General features: G+C 39.8%; 1 protein-coding gene and 1 pseudogene across 1 annotated transcript; one reads left to right on the forward strand and one right to left on the reverse strand.

Annotated features, from left to right (window-relative positions):
* Nucleotides 1-1,028: 1,028 nt before the first annotated feature.
* On the reverse strand, nt 1,029-3,470 carry OR52D1 (olfactory receptor family 52 subfamily D member 1). The gene is given in 3 exon segments (XM_031027481.2): nt 1,029-1,080; nt 1,924-2,074; nt 2,077-3,470. Coding segments are annotated over 3 exon segments (966 nt in total). The 5' UTR covers nt 2,840-3,470.
* Nucleotides 3,471-14,220: 10,750 nt separating this feature from the next.
* Nucleotides 14,221-15,297, forward strand: LOC102747949 (olfactory receptor 51I2-like; annotated as a pseudogene).
* Nucleotides 15,298-21,533: the final 6,236 nt, after the last annotated feature.

Here is a 21,533-nt window from a genome sequence, read left to right on the forward strand (position 1 = left end):
AGTCCCTTATAGCTCTATGGTCCTGAAAATCTAGTCCAGAGATGGGTGCATTTTAAATATTACTAGGGGAGCCCAGAGTTCTGAATCCTGGCCCTGCCTTTGATACTAACTTCCTGGGTTACTGACCCCCACCTTCTTCCGGGAAAAATGTGAGTTTCATGGCAGGCAATTAGTGTGAATGGTGAGCAGTTGCCTTGTGAGGGGGACCTTTTGATCAAATGAAGCCAGGATCTTAGGGGGAGCAGGCATAAGGCCCACAGAGAAGCATTTCAAGAGCAGAACAGCAGTTCCCTTACTCATTCCCACCTTCAGCTTCTTTTTATATATTTTTCTCTGTTCCTGAAATCATTGCACTACTGGGTCTCTTTACCATTTACTACCTCAAGAAACAAAGGGTCTTCACTTTTGTTGCTGTGTGTTCCTGCAGGTTGGCATCCTCACACATATCACATACTGGATAATGCATGAGATATGGCCCATATAGATGCATAACCTTAGGAATATTAGCCTCTCTGAATCACATGCTTTTAATTTAAATTGCAGATAATAATCACATTTTGAATTATTGAGAGCACTAACTGGGGACTTATTTGTGTATTTTAGAACTGAGGTCACTAGGGCAAAGGAGGGCTATTAAAAGACAATTTGGATTTTGATCAGGAATCCCTGAATTCTAAAGCAGGGATAATTTTCTAGCTAAAAAGGAAAGGGACTTCCAAATGGAAGACCAGAGGAGGAATGGGAGAAAATACAGTTTTAATGAGCACTATTCATATCCCAAGCATAATCTAAATATTTTAGAGATGTTATATAACATAGTTATCATAATAACCCTGTGAAATAATATAATGAAAAAACAGTCCTAAATAAATTATGAGTTGGCTAATAATTTTCAGACTTTACATAATATTCTCAGATTTATTGATTGATTGTTTTACTTTAGCCACTATATTGAGTTTTCTACATTCATTAACTTACTTATTCCTAAAGACAGCATTAAGAGTTATATATTTTGAAAAAGTCAGATATTAACATTTATCCATTTGACAGTTTGCCAAACTGAGACATAGGAAGATTAAGTAAGCAATGTGCTCAAGGCTACAAAACTAGTATGCAGAGGAACCAGGACTCAAACCCAGGTACTCTAACTTTAGACTTTGTGCTCTTCAACACTACCCAAAGCACTGGAAAACAGATTAAACTTACCTCAAATGTTCACTTTTTTTTTTAACTTTGACTTGCAGAAGAATATTCCCACTATGAAGCCCAGACTCATTTAAGAAGAGGAATTGACTTGATCTTTAGTAAGTCTCAGAAACATCTGCAGCAAAAGAAAAAAATGTTAGGTGCATTCTACCTGGCATATCATAGGTACTGAGATTTCTCCAAGGCATGCTTATTCCTATTTGTGAAGTATTCCTAAGAGTAAAAATACTATCATCTTTCTTTTTCCTTTTTTTTTTTTTTTAAAGATTTTATTTATTTATTTGACAGAGAGAGACACAGCGAGAGAGGCAACACAAGCAGGGGGAGTGGGAGAGAGAGAAGCAGGCTCCCCGCTGAGCAAGGAGCCCGATGCGAGGCTCGATCCCAGGACCCTGGGATCATGACCTGAGCCGAAGGCAGACGCTTAATGACTGAGCCACCCAGGCGCCCCTACTATCATCTTTCTGAGCTCTTCAGAGTTACTCCAGGAGCCTCAGGAACATGGTATGTTCAATATGATTTTTGATACCTCCAATTCATCTGACCTTCTCTTTCCTTCCAGGGCTTCCTCTCCTGTAAACACATTTCTGTCATATCAGAGGTCTCCATCCATGTGAATGCATCTAGACAGCTACCATACCCATTTATTTTCCTTATCTCCAAACTGTGCTCAAATTTCATGTTAAAATTTTCCCCAAGTGAAGCAGTCTCAGAAGTCGACTCTGAATCTCCTTGGTCCTAGCCCCATAGATGATTGGGTTGAGCACAGGAGGCACCAGCACATAGAAGTTCTCCAGAAAGATGTGCACACTCTTGGGGACTCGGTTCTGGCCAAAGCGGTGGGTGAGGAAGGAGAAGAAGGCAGAATGTAGAAGACCAGGATGACTCCGAGGTGGGAGCCACAGGTACTCAGAGCCTTGTGCCTGGCATCTTGAGATGGCAGGCAGAAGACGGCATGGAGGATAAAGCCATAGGAAATGGCAATGAGGATGCAATCCAGACCCACGGCCAGCAGGGCCACAGTCAGCCCATAGACAGTATTGACAGTGATGTTGGCACAGGCCAGGCGAGCAATGCCCCTATGCTCACAGTATGTGTGTGCCATGATATGGTGACCACAGTAAGGCAGTCGCCTCAGCAAAAATATGAATGGAGAGACAACAGCTATACTCTGGAGTATGCCAGTAAGGCCAATTCTTCCTATGATGTTATGGTTGAGGATGATTGTGTATCTCAGTGGGTTGCAGATAGCCACATAACGATCAAAGGCCATGGCAAGAAGAACCAAGGACTCCAGAGCATAGATAGAATGGACACAAAACATCTGTGCCAGGCACCCACCAAAGGAAATCTCACCAGCATGGAGCCACAAAATGCTCATCATTTTAGGCACAGTGGTGGAGCTGAAAGCCAGGTCAGTGAGTGAGAGAAGGCACAGGAAGAGGAACATGGGTGCATGAAGGGCATCGTCCGTCACAATGACCAGGATGAGGGCAGCATTCCCAGCCAGAGCTACCAGATACATGGCACAGAAGGGGATGGCAATCCAGATGTGGGCCCACTCCAGCCCCGGGATCCCTGTCAGGAACAGAGTGGCTGGCAGACTGTCATCACTGAGGTTGGAAGCTGGCATTCTGCATGGAAATAAAGGGCTCTACCCAAGGGGTAATGGTATGACTGCCCTGTCACATCAGGTCCTTAGTTCGTTCACATAAAATGATGACCCTTCTGTGAAACAATCTTGTCTACGCTGAGAAAAACACATATTGTTTTTAACTTGTTCCAAATCTTAAAATACTCTATCACATATAATCCATTTTTTCCATCTATTTTCTATAGTCAAAATTCATGTTTTGATTTCCACATTCCAAGTGCCAGCTCTACCGAACAGAATCCTTTGTAGGATAACTACACGTTAGTCCTAAACGTTAGTCCTAATCTGTCACAAAAATTTTGCAGAGCCTTGAGAAAATTCCCTTCTCTGGACAGTCTCCAAGTATGAAGAACAATGAGTCTGGAATCCTAGTCACAGCTTTTCTACCTATTCATTATTTAGCATTGGACAAGTTCCAAAATATTTTTGAGACTCAACTGTCTCATTTATAAATTGGAAATGACAGCAGCCAGCTTCTTTATCTCACATGATTTTTTGTGGGTAAGAAAGAGTTAAGTATATGGGATTAATATGTTTGTACACCAAAAATAATGTCTTTCCCATTTGTGCAAGCTCTTTTTCCTGTAGCCACATTTTGGAGTGATATAGAGTATTATAATTATGCTATGTCTGTTTTACCAAGGGGAGGTCCAAGTTCAGAAAAATAAACTAATGCAATCCAGATCACATAGCATGTTACTGTCAGACTGAAATTACTTCTCAGGTCTCCAGATTCAAAGTTTGGTGTTTTCACCTTATGTAGCCTCACTTATATAGCCAATACTTGAATTTTTTTCCTTGCCAGATACTCTAATATCAGTATCTAATGCTGCAATCACTTTACTCGTTATCTGGACTTCAAAGAGACAGATACTAGTGAAAGCCCTTTTTATTTGCCTGGGGACTTCCAGTGATGGCCCAGGCCACTGGAGGAAAAAAGCATGGGTGGTGGAGTGGAGAGCTGGAGTCACTACCACCTTCTTTTGTTCTCCCTTCCCAGCCTATTCTTGCCGGCGAAGGAAGATTTCCAAAGATTACTCTAAGGAAGTTACTACTTTGTGAGCTACTCTGCCACTCTATGTGGGTACTAGAAAACCTAGGGCCAAACAAGGTTGTTTTCTAGGAGAGCAATGTGAAAAAGACACTGAGCTGGAGCAACACTCTGGGTGGAATGGGGGCATCCTTCTAAATTGATCCCACTAGACCTTGGCTCTGGGTCACTATGTTGCCTTGGAGACCTAGACTTTAATAATTGAACTCTGAGTTCTTTCTTGGCACATAATTTTTTTTTTCTGTAATCTGATTTCAAAAACATACCTGTGTCAAGTGACATGTGTTCACAAGTTGAGCATGTTGAGGCTGGAGCTCTGTGATGGGTGTCACCTGTGAGCATGGGGCTGTGTGGAGAATAAGTGGTAAAACAACAGCTTGTGCAAGTGATATGTGCCTGAATGCAGTGGTTTCTTCAGGGATGTGAAAGTTGTGTTCTTGTGCAGGATGGGTGGATGTGATTTGGAGGATGATTGGGGCTGAGTGTGGAATCTGAGTTCAAAAGTCTGATCTGTCCTCACTTTTGTGAGCTCATTGAGTATCTTTAGCTTAGTTCTGAGTTCCAGCCTCCTCTGGTCAAGGGATTTGATAAGTGAGGTTATTTATTGACTCTCTCTGATGCTCAATTATGAAAACCCAAGGCTGTTGGCTCTAGAGACTTGATCCATGGTGCTCATTCTTAGGGAGACAATAAGGAGGGGTTGAAAAAAGAGAAAGAAATGAGGAAAGAACATTTCCCATAGGGAATTTTCAAGGAAAGTAGAAATAAAATCTATTAAGTTTTATGTTTCTCTTCTCTTACCTTCCCCTTTCTTTCCTTTTCTTCTTTTTCTCTGTTTTCCCTGTTAATTGTGGTATCTCTCTGAATTTCCATGTATAGTGGCCCATGGTATTCTGTGTACACATGGCATCATGAATGCTATTTTTAAATATGGTGGTAAGAAATGGTGGTGGAGAGGCCCAGGCTCCATTGTCCCATTAGCCTTCATAAGTTCAAAAATAAGTTATGAAGAATTTTAAGAACATGGCAGCAGAATACTAAGTCAAATACAGGATCCTTCTGAGCATAAGCATTATGCCACTGTGCAGGTTTCACACTCACAGAGCTCGCCCTAGGAGTGAAGCCATCAGTTCTCTAGCCAGATGCACTCAGATTCTTTGATATTACCCATCTATCAAGCCTTCTCACTAAGGGTTCCTTCCATCAAAGCCTTCAGAGTGCTACACCCTTTTCCCTTGTTCATGCTTGTCTTCTCTCATGTTTTTCTTTTTTTAAGATTTATTTATTTATTTGAGAGAGAGAATGAGCATACACAAGAGAGTGGGGGAAGGGCAGAGGGAGAGGGAGAGAGAATCTCAAGCAGACTCCATGCTGAGCAAGGAGCCCGATGAAGGGCTCAATCTCATGACTCTGAGATCACATCCTGAGCTGAAACCAAGTGTCACTCAACCTACTGAGCCACCCAGGCACCCCTCCTCTCATGTTAGTACAAACCATTGGTTTTCAAAAACTTTTGCCTTGGTACTTTCCAAAAGAATTTTGCAATAGTATATACTCCCTCAAAAATGTTAAGTTGACATCAAAAAATTGTCATTTACTATTTAAATATTAGAAAAAGATAAAATGTACAGTATAGTGTGAATATTGATGTTTTTAGGATAAAAATACCACATCAGTCTTTTAAGAGTATCCTATGGAATGTAAACAGCCTTGAAATTTTCTTCCCTTTATTTATTATCCATTTAAAAATACATGAACAAGCTTTCCACAACTGTTATATTTTTCTTTTTTTAGAGAGAGAGAGCATGAGTGGGGATGGGGGGTGGGGCAGAGGGAGAGGGAGAGAGAATCCAAAGCAGACTGCACACTAAGCATGGAGCCCAATGTGGGGCTCAGCCTCATGACCCTGAGATCATGACCTGAGCTGAAATCAAGAATCGAATGCTTAACCTACTGAGCCACCCAGGCTCCCCTGTAACTGTCATAAATTTAACATTATTGTTTGTCTCCTTGAAGTTGGTCCATTTTCCTACATATTAATTATTGTGCTTAAAAATCTTGTGATGATCACTCTTCCTTCCTTGTTTGCAATAAAAATTTATATGCAAATTGGAATTATTTATTTTATTTTCTTCAATCATTAGGCTCTGCATGTTAAAATGTTCTACAATTAAAATTATTTTAAGTACACATTATACAAGCAATAAAAAGAAGCTTTAATTTCATAAATTATTACACATAAACCTATTTTAATACAAAGTTTTTAATAAGATAGATGGGGGTTTTCTTATTATTCCTTCAATGTATTTATATATCCAAAAATCAATATTGATGGTATGAGACAAGGTTCATCCTTAGTTATCTCCATTTAATTTTTATAAAACTAAGTTCTGGAAACTCTTGTTTTTAAATCAATTGCTACGAGTGGAAGGAGTTTGAATTGCCTGGCACACTGACTTAATAGAGATTCAGTAAGAGCTGGAATCAATTTCTGCCGTGAGAAAGGAGATTCTGCTTGTAGAAGCTTAAAAGAGAGTGCCCACAGAGCTGGGGCCCAGACCTTCAAGAATGGGCCACCAGGAGCTGGCGCTTGTATATGTGAGTTGTATGGAGGTAAGAGTGGAATAAACACCACAAACTGGAACCAGATGCTTTTACAAGAATCAACTGCTATTGCCAAGGATAAAATAGTTGCTTGGGTGACAATGACAGAAGCAGAAAGCTAACAGGAAAAGTAAATCCCTTCTTTTAGCTTCCAGTCTGTATCCAATGGCTCCTATTGGCAGAGCCTAACAATATATTTGATTTTAGAACTTTCAGATACTGCCAAAATACTATAATCTAAAACCACCTATTAGTCTTAAAATAAGTATGTATCAGGCAGGGAAAGCAAACCTTAGCTGATATGTGGTGATGTAATTAATAAAGTGGCTTGTTCTGAGTCAGTTATTGAAATTATCCCTCTACATGTTACTTAGGAAACAGAGAAGAATATGAGAAAGCATGAAATTGAATTTTAAATGTTTTTTTTCAGATGACTGAATTTTTATAGCTAAGTATATAAACATAATCTTAAGAAAGCTAAAATCGGGGCACCTGGGTGGCTCAGTCGGTTAAGCGTCTGCCTTCAGCTCAGGTCATGATCCCAGGGTCCTGGGATCGAGCCCCGCATCAGGCTCCCTGCTCCACGGGAAGCCTGCTTCTCCCTCTCCCACTCCCCCTGCTTGTGTTCCCTCTCTCGCTGTGTCTCTCTCTGTCAAATAAATAAATAAAATCTTAAAAAAAAAAAAAAGAAAGCTAAAATCAGTATCATAAAAACTGATCTCTTTCTATCAGAGGTGGTTTTCTGGCGATTTAGGCTTTGTTCTTTCATCAAACTAGTTCCTTGGTATCTATCCTGGACCAGTCTTATCATCTAGCTTTCTGATGGTAGCCCTAGGACCGCTTAATACTCTAGGAAAAAATCACAAATATTCACGAATTAACACAATGTAAATTTGCAGCCTCATACTTCAGCTTTACCAAGCAATTATTCTATTTGATACAGTTAATTTTCTCTATCATTCCCCTTAACTGCCATCTCAAACACCCACTGCTCTCTTAGAACTTGCTGCACCACTTATACTAAACAGGTAGAATATTTAGAATTTGGTGACTAGTTAAATAGATATGAAGAATGCATGAGAGAAAAGATGAGTGGAATGATAGTTAGATTTCAGCCTTAGCTACCAAAGTCATGCCACTCACTGAGAAGAGGAATCTAAGAAGAAATAAAGTTTATATTCATATTTTGGACATTTGATTTTAAAGTTCCTAAGAAACAGCCGATTAAAAGTGCCAAGTAGTCAGTTGGAAAATAAGAAATAAATTAGAGCAGAATATACAGATGAGTTGATTAGTGTGTTTCAAAGATAGTGAAAATCTAATTTTTCTTCCGAGGTCATTCAGAGAGAGTACATAGAGTCAAAACTGAAGCTAGCTTAGCAAAGAACCATGGATAATGTTAATATTTAGGAGAGAATGGAGGGAGAGCCATTTGTAAAGGAAACTGAAGAGAGGCACCGTGATAGGTGGAGGACCTGAAAGAGTGACATTACTGGTCCAAGAAAGGAGAAAAAAATCAAGAAAGAAGTGAAGTCAACTGTATCAGTCTCTGGACTGAGAGTCCATTGTATTCAGTAATGTTGAGGTCAGCGGTGACCTTGGAAGCATAGTTTTGTGGTGTGACATTACTAAAATATAGTCCATTATGGAGTTAACGAGGAACAGGAAAGAAGAGACAGTGAGAAGAGGGGGTGGCCCATGAGCATGTCCATTAGTAGGTCACCGTGTATCCACTTTCCCCAAGCTGTAGAAAGTGCACTTCTCCTTATAAGACTTGAGGAATAGAAGGCATTGGATGTTCCAGCTAAAAAGATAATAGGTCGGAAGAAGTAGAGAGATGAGTTAAGACCAATACCTAAAGAATTATACATGCCTCCGTCATTGCTTAGCTTTTAAACCAAGGGAGATCTGTTTTGAAGCACTAAAGCAGGAAGATTTGTTTTTTTTTTAATTTTAATTTTTTTATTATGTTATGTTAATCACCATACACTACATCATTAGTTTTTGATGTGGTGTTCTACGATCTATTGTTTCCGTACAACACCCAGTGCTCCAGGCAATACGTGCCCTCCTTAATACACTTCACCGGGCTATCACTCTGCCAATGGAGGGAAGGAATGGCTGAGAGCTGGCAGATTTGGTCCAGGGACCAACAGAAGTCTGTTTTGGGAATTCAGATGTTGAAGGTCTACTCTTGGGCAGATATGATATCAATGAAATGGCAAAACAATTTGAAGAAATGTTACAAGATGTGACAACTAATCAGACAACACAGTTGAGACAAAATAGTTAACGATGTACAGAAATGTTCAGGCCATGGCTAATAATGTCAGTGCCCTTAATAACAAAGCAGGGGGAAGAAAATAGTGGGCCTTTGCCTGTCCTTCTGAAATCAGAAGACCCCTTTCGGTTCTTATCGTCCATGCCTGAGCACTCTCCAAAGTCCTGTTACTGACTGGAAACAGTGTCTCAGATTCCCATGCTGTCTGCTCTCTCTATTACAAATCTAGGTTAATCAAGAAAGTACGGTACTAATGTAAGGGGTAAACATGTAGGCTAATTAAAAAGAATGAACAGTTTACAAGTAAACCCATACATCTATGGTCATTAAGACTGTTTAATGGGTAAATATAATCTTTTCAACAAATGTTGATGGGATAATTGGATATCCACATGAAAAAGACTGAAATGGGACCCGTCTCTCAACTTATATACAAAAATTGACTCAAAATTAAAAAAAAAACTGGGGCTCCTGGGTGGCTCAGTTGGTTAAGCATCTGCCTTTGGCTCAGGTCATGGTCCCAGGGTCCTGGGATCGAGCCCCATGTCAGGCTCCCTCTCAGCGGGGAGCCTGCTTCTCCCTCTCCCCCCTGCTCGTGCTCTCTTTCTCACTATCTCTCTCTCTCTCAAATAAATAAAAAAATCTTAAAAAAAAGAAAATTAAAAAAATTAACTCAGATAAAAAATCTAAATGTAAGGTGTAAAACTATAACACCTTGAGAAGAAAACGTAGGTGTATTAGACAATGGTTGTTTTGGTATAACACCAAAAGCACAAGCAACCAAAGAAAAATATAGATTAATTGGACTTAATAAAAAACAAATCTTTTGTGCTTCTAAGGACAGTGTCATGAAAGTGGAAAGACAACCCACAAAATGGGAGAAAATATTTGCAAATCATATATCTGACAATAGTTTCATGTGCAAAATATATAAAAATCTCTTACAACTCAACAACAAAAAGTCAAACGAACCAATTTAAAAATGGGCAAATGATTTGAATAGATATTTCTGCAAAAAACAGACATACAAAGAGCCAATAAGCACATGAAAAGATATTCAGTTTCATCAGTCATTTGTCAAATGCAAATCAAGATCACTATGCAATACCATTGCACACATATTAGGAAAACAAAACAGAAAATAAGAGATACTAGCAAAGATGTGGAGTGATCAGAATCCTCAAACATTGCTGGTGAAATGTAAATTGATGAAGCCACTTTGGAAAACCATTTGGGTTTTCTTCAAACAGTTGAACATAGAGTTACCGAATGACTCAGTAATTTTACTCCTGGCTATATACTCTAAAGAACTGAGGACATTTTTCCACACAGAAGCTTATACATTAATATTCAAAGAAGCATTATTTGTAGCCCCAATATTAGAACAATTCAAATACCCATCAAGTGACCAAGAGACAAAATGTGGTCTATGTATACAATGGGAAATTATATCAGAAATGAAGCATTGATACATAATGAACCTTGAAAACATGCTAAGTGAAAGAAGCCAGACACAATCAGCAGCACACTTTATTACATTTAGATGAAATGGTCAGAAATAGTCAAGTCCAAAGCAACAGAAAGTGGATGAGTTGTCACAGGGGTCTAGGGTAAATGAGAAGGGGCAGTGACTTTCAGTGGTGATGAAGCTTCTTGGAATGATGAAAACATTCTGCACTTAGATATTGGTAATGACTGCACAACTTTGTAAATACACTAAAGATCACTGACTTGTACACTTAAAAACTGAATTTTACAGGGTGTGGGTTATATGGTAATAGCAAACTTTTAAAAAGGAAATCATAAAACCATGTAATCTTTGCAACTTAATAAAAGAAAGTTCAACTGCCTGGGACCCAGCTGTTTATGTGACACCATACCTAAAGCAGATGCAAGCCCTTTGGTTAGGGGTACTGAGGAAGGGTTCAGGTTTCCCAGATAGTTGCTAGTGCCCTTATGGGAAAGTCAAATGTTTACAGCCATAGGATGAGAGAGAACAGTTTTCATTTATTTTATCCTTTTTCTTTTTTTTCCTTCTGTGTTCTCTGGTTGTTTTTGAGGGAGGTTGGACAGAGAAAGGCAAAGATAAGAAAGATAATCAAATATGAAAGAAAGGCTAAACGGGGAAAAAGATAAAGATGAAAGTGATTAACAGGTATATGATGCATGTTCCAGGGTCACTGCTGGATAAAAATCTTTATTAGGTTTTCTGAAAATGTTAAGTGAATAAATGGACAGTCTATGTTTGGATGCAGCCCTGCCACTCAGTGGTATTATAACTTTGCACCTAATTTAACCCCTCGTGCACTCATTTTTCTCATCTGTAAAATGGGAAGTAAATATTTCCGGCTCCTGGGTGGCTCAGCTGGTTAAGTGTCTACCTTCGGCTCGGGTCATGATCCCAGCATCCTGGGATAGAATCCTGTGTCGGGCTCCCTGCTCAGCGCTCTGCCCGCCGCTCCCCCTGTTTGTGCTCTCTCTTTCTCTCTCTGTCAAAAATAAATAAATAAAATCTTAAAAAAAAAAAGAAGTGTGTATTTCTTTCTAAGTGTGATTGTTAGAGTAGAAAGAGATAAGGCTCATAAAGCTCTTGATGGAGTTTAGGGAACATTGTCAACACTCAGTATCATTGGTGATTATTGCATTTCTATCACCTATGACCCAAGTCAGCCTTACATTCTGGCTTCTGAAAGTCCCCTAAGAAGAGGATCCTGGAGTGGGGACTTGGTTTGGGGAAAGGAAACCTTGGAGCTGAGGATCAGGAAGCATGAGTTATATTCTTAGCTTCCCATTTACTGACCCCCTAGTGTTCACACTCATCATCTGATAGAGTTGCCTTAAAACGCATCCTTAAGAGGATCTCAGAAGCCATGAAGACATGGTGTGGGGACAGGTAAGCCCTGCTGAGCTGAGAGGAGAGGAGGCGTTGTCTTGTCCTTGGTAAACAGATCTGAATCACCCATGGGAATAGACAGCAAGCAGAGTCCACTGGGATTCCGCTGTGAGGACTCTAATCCCAGCAGGGTTTGACTGGGGGATATTAAGGGCTTACCATAGTGAGGCCCTCCATTGCTCAGAGCCTGACAGGCAGCTCCTGTGAAATGTGGTGTGTGTAGGGTCTTCAACAGCCTTGGCCTAGGTTGGGGAAAACACAGCCCATCCTCGTGGAACACTTGGGGCATCGTCCTATGATGTTCTTAGTATTCTCAAGAGGTGTTCTTGGTCTTATTTCTCTTCTTTCTTCATCTCCATGTTTAATATTCTAGTTACTGTCTTCCCAAAATTCCTTCTCTGGTCTGGCATTCCCCTTCCCTCACTTGACTCTCCCATTTCCATAGTATTTCCTCTCTATTCTTTATCCACTTCTCTCTGTCTCTTCCCTGCCCTTCGGTTCTTCTCTTTCTCTTTATCATGTCTCTCTTCATCTTCTGGCCCACTTTCTGCTTTGCATGAACACTGAGAAAACAAGGAACAGAGTTGAAGACTCAGCTGAACTCTAACATCTCTAATCAGGACAGAAAGGAGTTACTGAAGCTGACCTTCTGCAGCAGCAGGGTTTTACTTAAGATAATTTGACTTCCTTAGAGTGGAATATGTGATGGGATGAAATGAAATCAAGGAGTGGGTACTCAAGAAGGGAGTGACCCATGGTATCTCCTTAAGACCATCTCCTCTAAATTCCTCAGTTTCTTTGTGTGTCCTAATGAGAGCTCATTACACTGTGCACGGTTCCCGGGGCTTATCTGGTTCATCCTCCTACCTCTTCCAGTCCAGGGCTGCGGCTCAGCATCCCCATCCTTCGGCTCAGCATCCCCATCCTTCGGCAGTAGTTCTCTGAAACTTTGTCCCAGACCCTTATCCCTCTAGCAGGGAATTTCTCTCTGATTTCTAATCTGATTGTTCATTTATGTAATTCCAGCTTTATGGCAGAGAGAAAGCAAGTTTCCTCCTAAAGATACATAAAATAATAAATTACTCAGTGGTGAGTAATTTCATTCAAGTGTTAGGAACTAGCCATGAGAGGTAGAGGACCTCTAACACCTGAATTCCAAAACTAGCAGGTGAAGCCACTTATCACAGGGTATGCAAGGAGTTTTGGACATTATGAAATATTCCTAAATGTAGCTCCCTCCCCAAATGGTTGTTTCTGAAATTCTACAGTATAAGGAAGATGGCAAATGCATAGATTACTCCTTTGTCACCCCTCTTCACAGCCTTGTTTGGGCTGGTGTAAGGAAGTGTTTCTCATTTTCTACTCCTATTGAACTTTGACAGACTCTGAGATGAAAAACAGTGGTCTGTTACGGAAATGAAAGAATGCTATTCTTTAACAACTCAGGAAAAAATAAGGTAATGGAAAGAATGTTTTTAGCATCATAGTTTTTCTCTCTTAATAATTCTCAAGCTTTTGCAATTGATTTCTTCTTATCTGTACCATAAGCTATTATGTGACAACAAGTGTTTTAAAAATAAATATTTAAGTTTAATATAAATACATTCAATGACTTTTGTGCTTTTGGAAAGCACAATGTACTATTTATTTTCTATCTAAAATGCTTTTTAAAATAATAACTTTTAAAGAATAACAATAGCAGCACTTCTATAATGCTTACTGTGGGCAGGACCTGTTTCAAGTCCAAGTTCTCTCTCTCCCCCTCTCTCTGTTTCTCTCTTTCTATCTTACATATGCCTGTATCCTTATCCATAGGGCAACTCTCTTTTATCCCTATCTTAAAAGTAAAGAAACAAGGGAAGAGAGTTTAAGAAATTTACCTAATGTCACTGGAACTCAAGCCCAGGATGTTCTGGTGCCATACTCTTAATTAGTATTCTCTGATGCCTCTTGAGATATTTTGATTTCCAGGGGTCCTGCATGGACTCTTCCAGTGTGAAATGTAGGCTGTGGATCATGTAAGCACCTCAGGGTGGAAATTGGATTAGTGAAATCTAGTTCAAGCCATGTAACTGCCTTCCAAGAAATCCTGGACTAATTCTCTTCCCTTTCTTGGATACTTGGTTCCTCATATGTCAGACTGGATGTAAGTGTGAACATCTCTTGGGGAGTAGCTAAGATCATAGCTATGTAAGTTTAGGCATTTGGAGGAGAGCTGTGATAATGATTACATGGAAGGCAACCAGAGGGCTACTCATGAGACTTAATGAGCTAGTCAACTACCCTGAAGAACAGTTAATCTACTCTTTTTTCTGAAAGATGTCTAAGAAAGAAGTTTTTCTTTCAATGGCTAGCATTTCATGACTTCCTCTTCATCCTCCCAGTGTACTTTAGGAATAAAATCTATGTGTAATCACAATTTATAAATCTTTATGTTGCTTTTCCTTCCTAGGAACAATGGTAGTCTTAGACACAAGTTATAATTTCTCCAGAAAGTTGGATTGGCTTATAAAAAATGTCCCCAGCTTCTCATGCGTAACTTCAGAATCAATGCCTCTGATGCTCCCACCTTTATCCTGACGGGCTTCCCAGGAATGGAGGCCATGGAGTCTTGGCTATCCTTCCCTCTCCTTCTGCTCTACGCTGTCTCTGTTGTGGGAAACACGCTGATCCTCCTCATTGTTAAGGAGGAACAGAGCTTGCACCAGCCCATGTACTACTTCTTGTATCTCCTTTCAGTCAATAATTTGGGAGTATCCTTTTCCACACTGCCGACTGTGCTGGCTGCCCTCTGCTTTGGCACACAGGTGATTTCCTTTAATGCCTAGCTTGGCCCAGATGTTTTTCATCCACCTCTTCTCTTGGACAGAGCCTGGCATCCTTCTGGCTATGAGTTTGATCACTATGTGGCCATCTGAAACCCCCTGCGCTATGCTACAGTGCTCACTAATGCCCATATTGTGGCAATGGGCTCGTGTACTGTCCTCCAAAGCTCTGCCCTCATCCTAGTCTTTCTGTTGCTGCTGCACAGACTGCCCTTCTGCCACCCCCAGAACGTCCTCTCCCATGCCTACCGTCTTCACGTGGATATGATTAAGCTGGTGTGTACTGATGTCTCCTTCGATAGCCACTATGGGCTGTCCAATGTGCTATTCACCTTTGGCCTGGACTCTGCACTCATACTCATCTCCTATGTACTAATCTTGTAATCAGTGCTCGCCATTGCCTCCCAAGAGGAGTGCCCAAGACTGAACATGTGCATATCCCACACCCTAGCTTGCTCATCTTCTTTTTTTTTTTGCTTGCTCATCTTCTATGTGCCAATGGTGAGCGTGTCCATTGTGCATCGCTTTGGTGCTGGCCTGCTCCATGCTGTCCATATCCTCATGTCTACTCTCTACCTCTTTGTGCCTCCCATGCTCAATCCTATCATTTACCCCATTAAGACAAAAAAGATACGTCACAGGCTCCTCAAGATGCTCTTTAGGATTAAGTCCTTAGTCTCTGGTAGAGCTAGAAACCCTAGAAAATTTGGTGTAAGAGTTATATCCATTCAGACACCAAAGGAGGAGAGGATCAATCCAGAGAATGTTAGCACTACACTTTAAGTTATAGGATCAGCGATCAAACATTTAGTCTGGTATATTGGGCCAACACCTATCAGGACCATCTTGGGTCTTATCCATAAATCAACTATTTTAATGCCCTTTAGAAAGAGAAAAATGGTCTCTTTTCAAGAATAACCCAAAGAGGGGCACCTGGGTGGCTCAGTCGGTTGGGCATCTGCCTTCAGCTCAGGTCATGATCCCTGCGTCCTAGGATTGAGTCCCGCATTGAGCTCCATGCTCAGCGGGGAGCCTGCTTCTCCCTCCCCCTCTGCCTGCCTGTCTGCCTACTTGTGATCTCTCTCTCTGTCTCTCTCTCTGTCAAATAAATAAATAAAATCTTAAAAAAAAAATAAAAGAATAACCCAAATAATGTCAAACATCACTACAGAGTGAGATTATTTTCAGGAGGAGCAGGGAACTATCTTCACGATATTTGGTGATGTGATATGTGGACTTCTGGTTATGGGCCTGCACAATTCTGAAAAAGCTAAGAGCAAAGAGGGGTTGATTATGGCCTAGATATCACATCTTTAACAGTATGCAAGTTTAGCTCAGGTGATTGGTTTCTGATGTTGCCAGGAGCCAGAGGTCTTCCCATAATGCTGTTTGAAAAATCAAGTTTTAGAGTTTGACAGCTGTGATAGTTAATATTACATATGAACTTGACTGGGCCACAGGGTTTCTAGATATTTGATTCAACATTATTTCTGTCAGTATCTGTGAGGGTGTTTCTGGATGAGATTAGCATCTGAATAGGTAAACTGAGTAAAGCATATTGCCTTACCCAGTATAGGTGGCCTCATCCAATCCATTGAATGCCTGAATAAAGTAAAAGTCCAAGTATGAAAGAAAGAAATCTCTGTCTGATGGTTTCTAAGTGTGGGCATTAGTCTTCTCTTGCCTTTGGTCTTAGGCTTGGCCTGAAACTGAAATCATTGGTTTTCCTGGTTCTCAGGTCTTTAAATCTGGGCTGGAACTGTACCATCAGTTCTCCTGGGTCTGGACTTCTGGGTCTCTATAATTGTGAGAGCCAATTCCTTATAATAAATATAATAAATCTCTTTATACACACATTTTATTGGTTCTGTTTCTCTGGAAGGTCCTGACTAATCCAACAGCTACAATATTTAAGTAGTCAAAATTAGGCTTTAGGATCCCTGGTATGTTCTTTTCACATGGGAGATCCTGAAATATCTAGGCACTTGGCTCTGCCAACCTCCACTGAAATTGACAGCCCTGTGCTTATCTCTCTGCCATGACCGTTCCCTCTTTTATATCTATCTGCTTTCCCCTCATGGAATCTGAGCTCCTTAAAGCAGCAATTTTGTCAACCACTTTGTCCAGTCTACATCAGACACTATAGGCCCTCCATTCAGATAATGTCTGATGATGCTGGAGCAATAATAAAAGAATAAGTGAAAAAATGGATGAATAAATAAGAGAAGAAAATCATAAGTGAATAAATTAATGAATGAACATACGAACTAATAATACATTTTTTTTAAGTAGGCTCCATGTCCAATGTGGAGCCCAATGTGGGGTTTGAACTCATAACCCTGAGATCAAGACCTCAGCTGAGATCAAGAGTTGGATACTTAACTGACTGAGCCACCCAGGCACCCCATAATACATTTTCTTAAATCAGAATCTCATGTCAGGAAACATTTCCTTTCCCTCTCTGCCCCATAATCCTCCCTATGGAAAGAAGTATAAATTAGAGGTGACATCTTTCTTTTATTCCTTTATTTTTTTTCATTCCTCTAGCTTTATTGAAATATAGTTGAAATTGACATATAATGCTGTATAAGTTCAAGGTATACAATATGATGATTTACTGCATGTACATATTGTGAAAACATCACCACAATAAAGTTACTTAACCCATCCAGAGAGGTGATTTCTTGAGTAAGTGGACTGAATCTCTCAGTCTTAATTTTCTTATCTGTAAAATGGGACACCGATCTTTGATTTATCTACCTCATATGTTTATTTTGAAAAGTGAATAAAATAAGCTACTCTAAAAATTATATAATAATTTATTTACTCATTTTATTTTGATTCAGCAAGAATATATACAAAATTCAGTGTTTAGCGTCAAAGCATCATGAGTATAAACCAGAATCTGAATAATATTTTGTCTAAGATTTTTCTTGAACCCTAAGTAGCACTGTTCTATATTTACTTTATGTCCCCACTGTACTCGGAATGTACTTTAATCATATCCATTAGTTTGGGTAATTTGTCTCCTCCACCAGACTATAAACAACTTATGGCCAGGGACCATACCTTATTTATGTTTATACTCTTCAGTCTCTAACCTAGGGCCTGAAATATACCAGACATACCCAAAAAAGTTAAGAAATTAGTTAATAAATGATTATATTTGTATTTATTTGCATACCAATTATCTCTTTGTATTTCAATGAATTAGCATATCCTAAAATGTTTTACTCTAAAATAGATAATAATTTTATTAAAGAACAATTTTATAAGACTTTCATATTGTTCAGAGTCTAAATACCATATGAATTATGGATGTGACCAGAGTAAATAAAGAATAAATTGTACTTGAAATTTTCAAGTGTGCCACAAATATACCTTGCATATTTATACTGCTCAGACCTTATATACTGTAGAGAGGGTGGACCCATAGAAACTTCAATAAAATGCTAGCCCTGTGCCTGACCCAATATGTGGGCAAAGAAATATTTTTTGAAACACTGTTGCTATTTAATGATCTTGGCTCTGTCACAAATATGACTTATACTGAGGTTATTGTCTTAATAAGTGGACAATATACTTTCAGTGATAAATATTTTTGCTTGCTCCTTTAAATCTGAAGGACTTTGAAGCAACTATTTGGCTCATTTATGTACCTGTGAAAAGCTGTCTGGGAACATCTGGACTATTTTCCACATTACATTCTAGAAATAAAAAATATTCAGTATTCTTCTCTTGCCCTAAGAAATCTGCCTGGTCTAAAAGAAGCTCAGTAGATGTTTGCTGTCTACGTCTTCTTCTATTCAGTCCATTAAATAGAACGTTCATGACTCTGCCTGGATCTGTAACTTGCCAATATGGAGGTAAGTCTCAGACTGTGACCTAATTTGCTGATGAGAACTGTGATTACACCAACACTGTCACCATCACAGGGCTCTGGTTATCCAGGTCATCAGATACATCTAATCTGAGCTCTTAGCTTCGTTGGTCTCTTTCTATGATGCAATTTCCACTACTCGGGTAGTAGTATGGTTTCTTATTCCATTCTTTTATTTTTTTTTTTAAGATTTATTTATTTATTTGTGAGAGAGAGAGAGAGAGAGAGACCATGAGTGGGCGGGGGCAGAGGGAGAGAATCTCAAGCAGACTTCCTGCTGAGCACCAAGCTCCATGTGGGCTCCATTTGGGCTCCATCTCACAACCCCTGAGATCATGACCAGAGCTGAAACCAACAGTTGGTTTCAGGCACCCCATCTTATTCCATTCTTTTAGAACTATAACATGAATTGCACCTGGTCTCTTTAAGCAAAACTAGGGTCACCCACTTGTTATGGGCTGGAAGTAGATCCAAGGGCCATCCAGTCTGTGTGTCTCTTTGAGTTGTTGGAAGCACATTGCAGGATATTTATTTTGTGGAACAGAAGGTGAAGGCATTCTCCACCTTGGTGCTGGTTCATGGAAAACCTCCTGGATGCACACATTGGAGGAGTGTAGGGCATGGGAGGTATCACTGAATAGGATCTGGATCCTAGATGGGGTTATTTGACCATCTGCCCCTCTACATGATTGTGGAACCTCAGGTGAGGTTCCACAGTCCCTTCTGTGCCTAACTCCTTCAGGTTCTAGATAGCATACTTCACACTGCTGTTTGAGAATATGTGGGGTGCTATACCTCAACCTCATAAAGTCCTTCCAGTGTCTGAAGTCCAAGGAGCAGGTCATGGAATTCCAGTCTGTAGCCAGTCAGTCAGAAGCACAGGTAACAACCCTGGCTTGCTACTAGCATCTGAAGTGAAGGACAGTCTTATGAGATTGAGCCTTCCACCTTGGATCTGAGGCGATCTCTAGGTAGATAGCACCAGAAGTGAGTTGAATTGTAGGACACTGAGCTAATGTCAGAGATTTGCTTGAATATTGGGGAAACCCTCCTCCCCACCCCATATACATGCAGTGCAATTGCTACCAAACATTTAGGGTGTTTAGCACAATGTATGGCACAGGAAAGTTTCTCTACAAACAGAGAAAAGAGAGTAAAACAGTATTGCATAGAAATGAGAAAGTGGTATGCAACTGAATAAAAATATCTTCCTAAAATAAAGTGTGAAGAAGAAAGCCCCCCCGCCAAGCAAACAAGGACGATGAAAAAGAAGAAGATATGTGATCCAGGAAGTGGAATTCCAACCCCAAGAGAAGAGTAGGACAAATTCCTTGCTGCCATCTGCATAAGAGACCTGAGAAGCAACAGAACAGAGGGCTTCAGGGAGAAGTTACCAAGAAGATTAAAAAGCATTTAATAATTAAATTCCACATATGAGTGAAATCATATTGTATTAACAGATGAACAAAGGGGAAGAGAAGGAAAAATAAGACAAAAACAGGGAGGGAGGAAAACCACAAGAGACTCTTAACTATAGGAAACAAACTGAGGGTTGCTGGAGGGGAGGTGAGTGGGGGAATGAGGTAACTGGGTGAGGGGCATTAAGGAAGGTACTCAATAGAATGAGCACTGTGTGTTGTATGCAAATGATGTATTACTAAATTTTACCTCTGAAACTAATAATACAGTGTATGTTAATTAAATTGAATTTAAATAACAATTTAATTCAAAAAAACATTTAATGGAAGAGTGGTATGATTAAATGGGTGGACAGATTCGAGGCAATGATAAACTCAATGGCTTCAGTAATTAGCCCAAACTGTAATAACACTCACTATTGGTCATAGATGCTTGCATGTTTCCTATTTCATACTTTCTCTCCTAGCAAATTGCTTACATCTATTATCCCAACCTTTTACTCCCAGCTGATAATCTTACTTTCATTTCAGAAGAAGGTCTATGTGATTAGACAGGAACTCTCAACTCCTATCACTAAGTATGCACTTACCTTCTGTTAAAAGATAAACCAAGGCACATTAAAAATTTTAAGAGTTCATTTGAGCAAAAACCAATTTATTTATTTATTTATTTATTTATTTATTTATTTACTTACTTACTTATTTATGTTAATCACCATACATTACATCATTAGTTTTTGATGTAGTGATCCACGATCCATTGTTTTCGTATAACACCCAGTGCTCCATGCAGTACATGCACTCCTTAATACCCATCACCAGGCTAACCAATCCCCCCTCACCCCTCCCCTCTAAAACCCTGTTTGTTTCTCAGAGTCCATAGTCTCTCATGGTTCATCTCTCCCTCCAATTTCCCCCACCCTTCATTTTTCCCTTCCTTCTCCTGATGTCTTCCAAGCTATTCCTTATATTCCACAAATAAGTGAAACCATTGATAATTGACTTTCTCTGCTTATTTCACTTAGCATAATCTCCTCCAGTCCCATCCATGTTGATGTAAAAGTTGGGTATTCATCCTTTCTGATTGCTGAGTAATATTCCATTGTATATATGGACCACATCTTCTTTATCCATTCATCTGTTGAAGGGCATCTCGGCTCTTTCCACAGTTTGGCTATTGTAGACATTGCTGCTATGAACATTGGGGTGCATATGGCCCTTCTTTTCACTACATCTGTGTCTTTGGGGTAAATGCCCAGGAGTGCAATTGCTGGGTCATAGGGTAGCTCTATTTTTAAATTTTTGAGGCACCTCCACACTGTTTTCCAAAGTGGCTGTACCAACTTGCATTCCCACCAACAGTGTAAGAGGGTACCCCTTTCTCCACAACCTCTCCAACATTTGTTGTTTCTTTCCCTGTCCATTTTTGCCATTCAAACTCAACACCCAAAAAACAAATAATCAAGTCAAACAATGGGCAGAAGATATAAAAAGACACTTCTCTGAAGAAGACATACAAATGGCTAACAGACACATGAAAAAATGTTCATCATCATTAGCCATCAGGGAAATTCAAATCAAAACCACATTGAGATACCACCTTACACCAGTTAGAATGGCAAAAACCAATTTAAATCAGGAAGTATCCAATCTAGCAAATAGAAAGGAGCTCCGAGGACCTGTGCAAAAGAAAGACTTCTATGGGCAGAAGGGAGCCTGAA

Source organism: Leptonychotes weddellii, chromosome 11, assembly GCF_054177405.1.
Source record: "Leptonychotes weddellii isolate Sample4059 chromosome 11, ASM5417740v2, whole genome shotgun sequence".
Classification (NCBI taxonomy): Eukaryota; Metazoa; Chordata; class Mammalia; order Carnivora; family Phocidae; genus Leptonychotes; species Leptonychotes weddellii.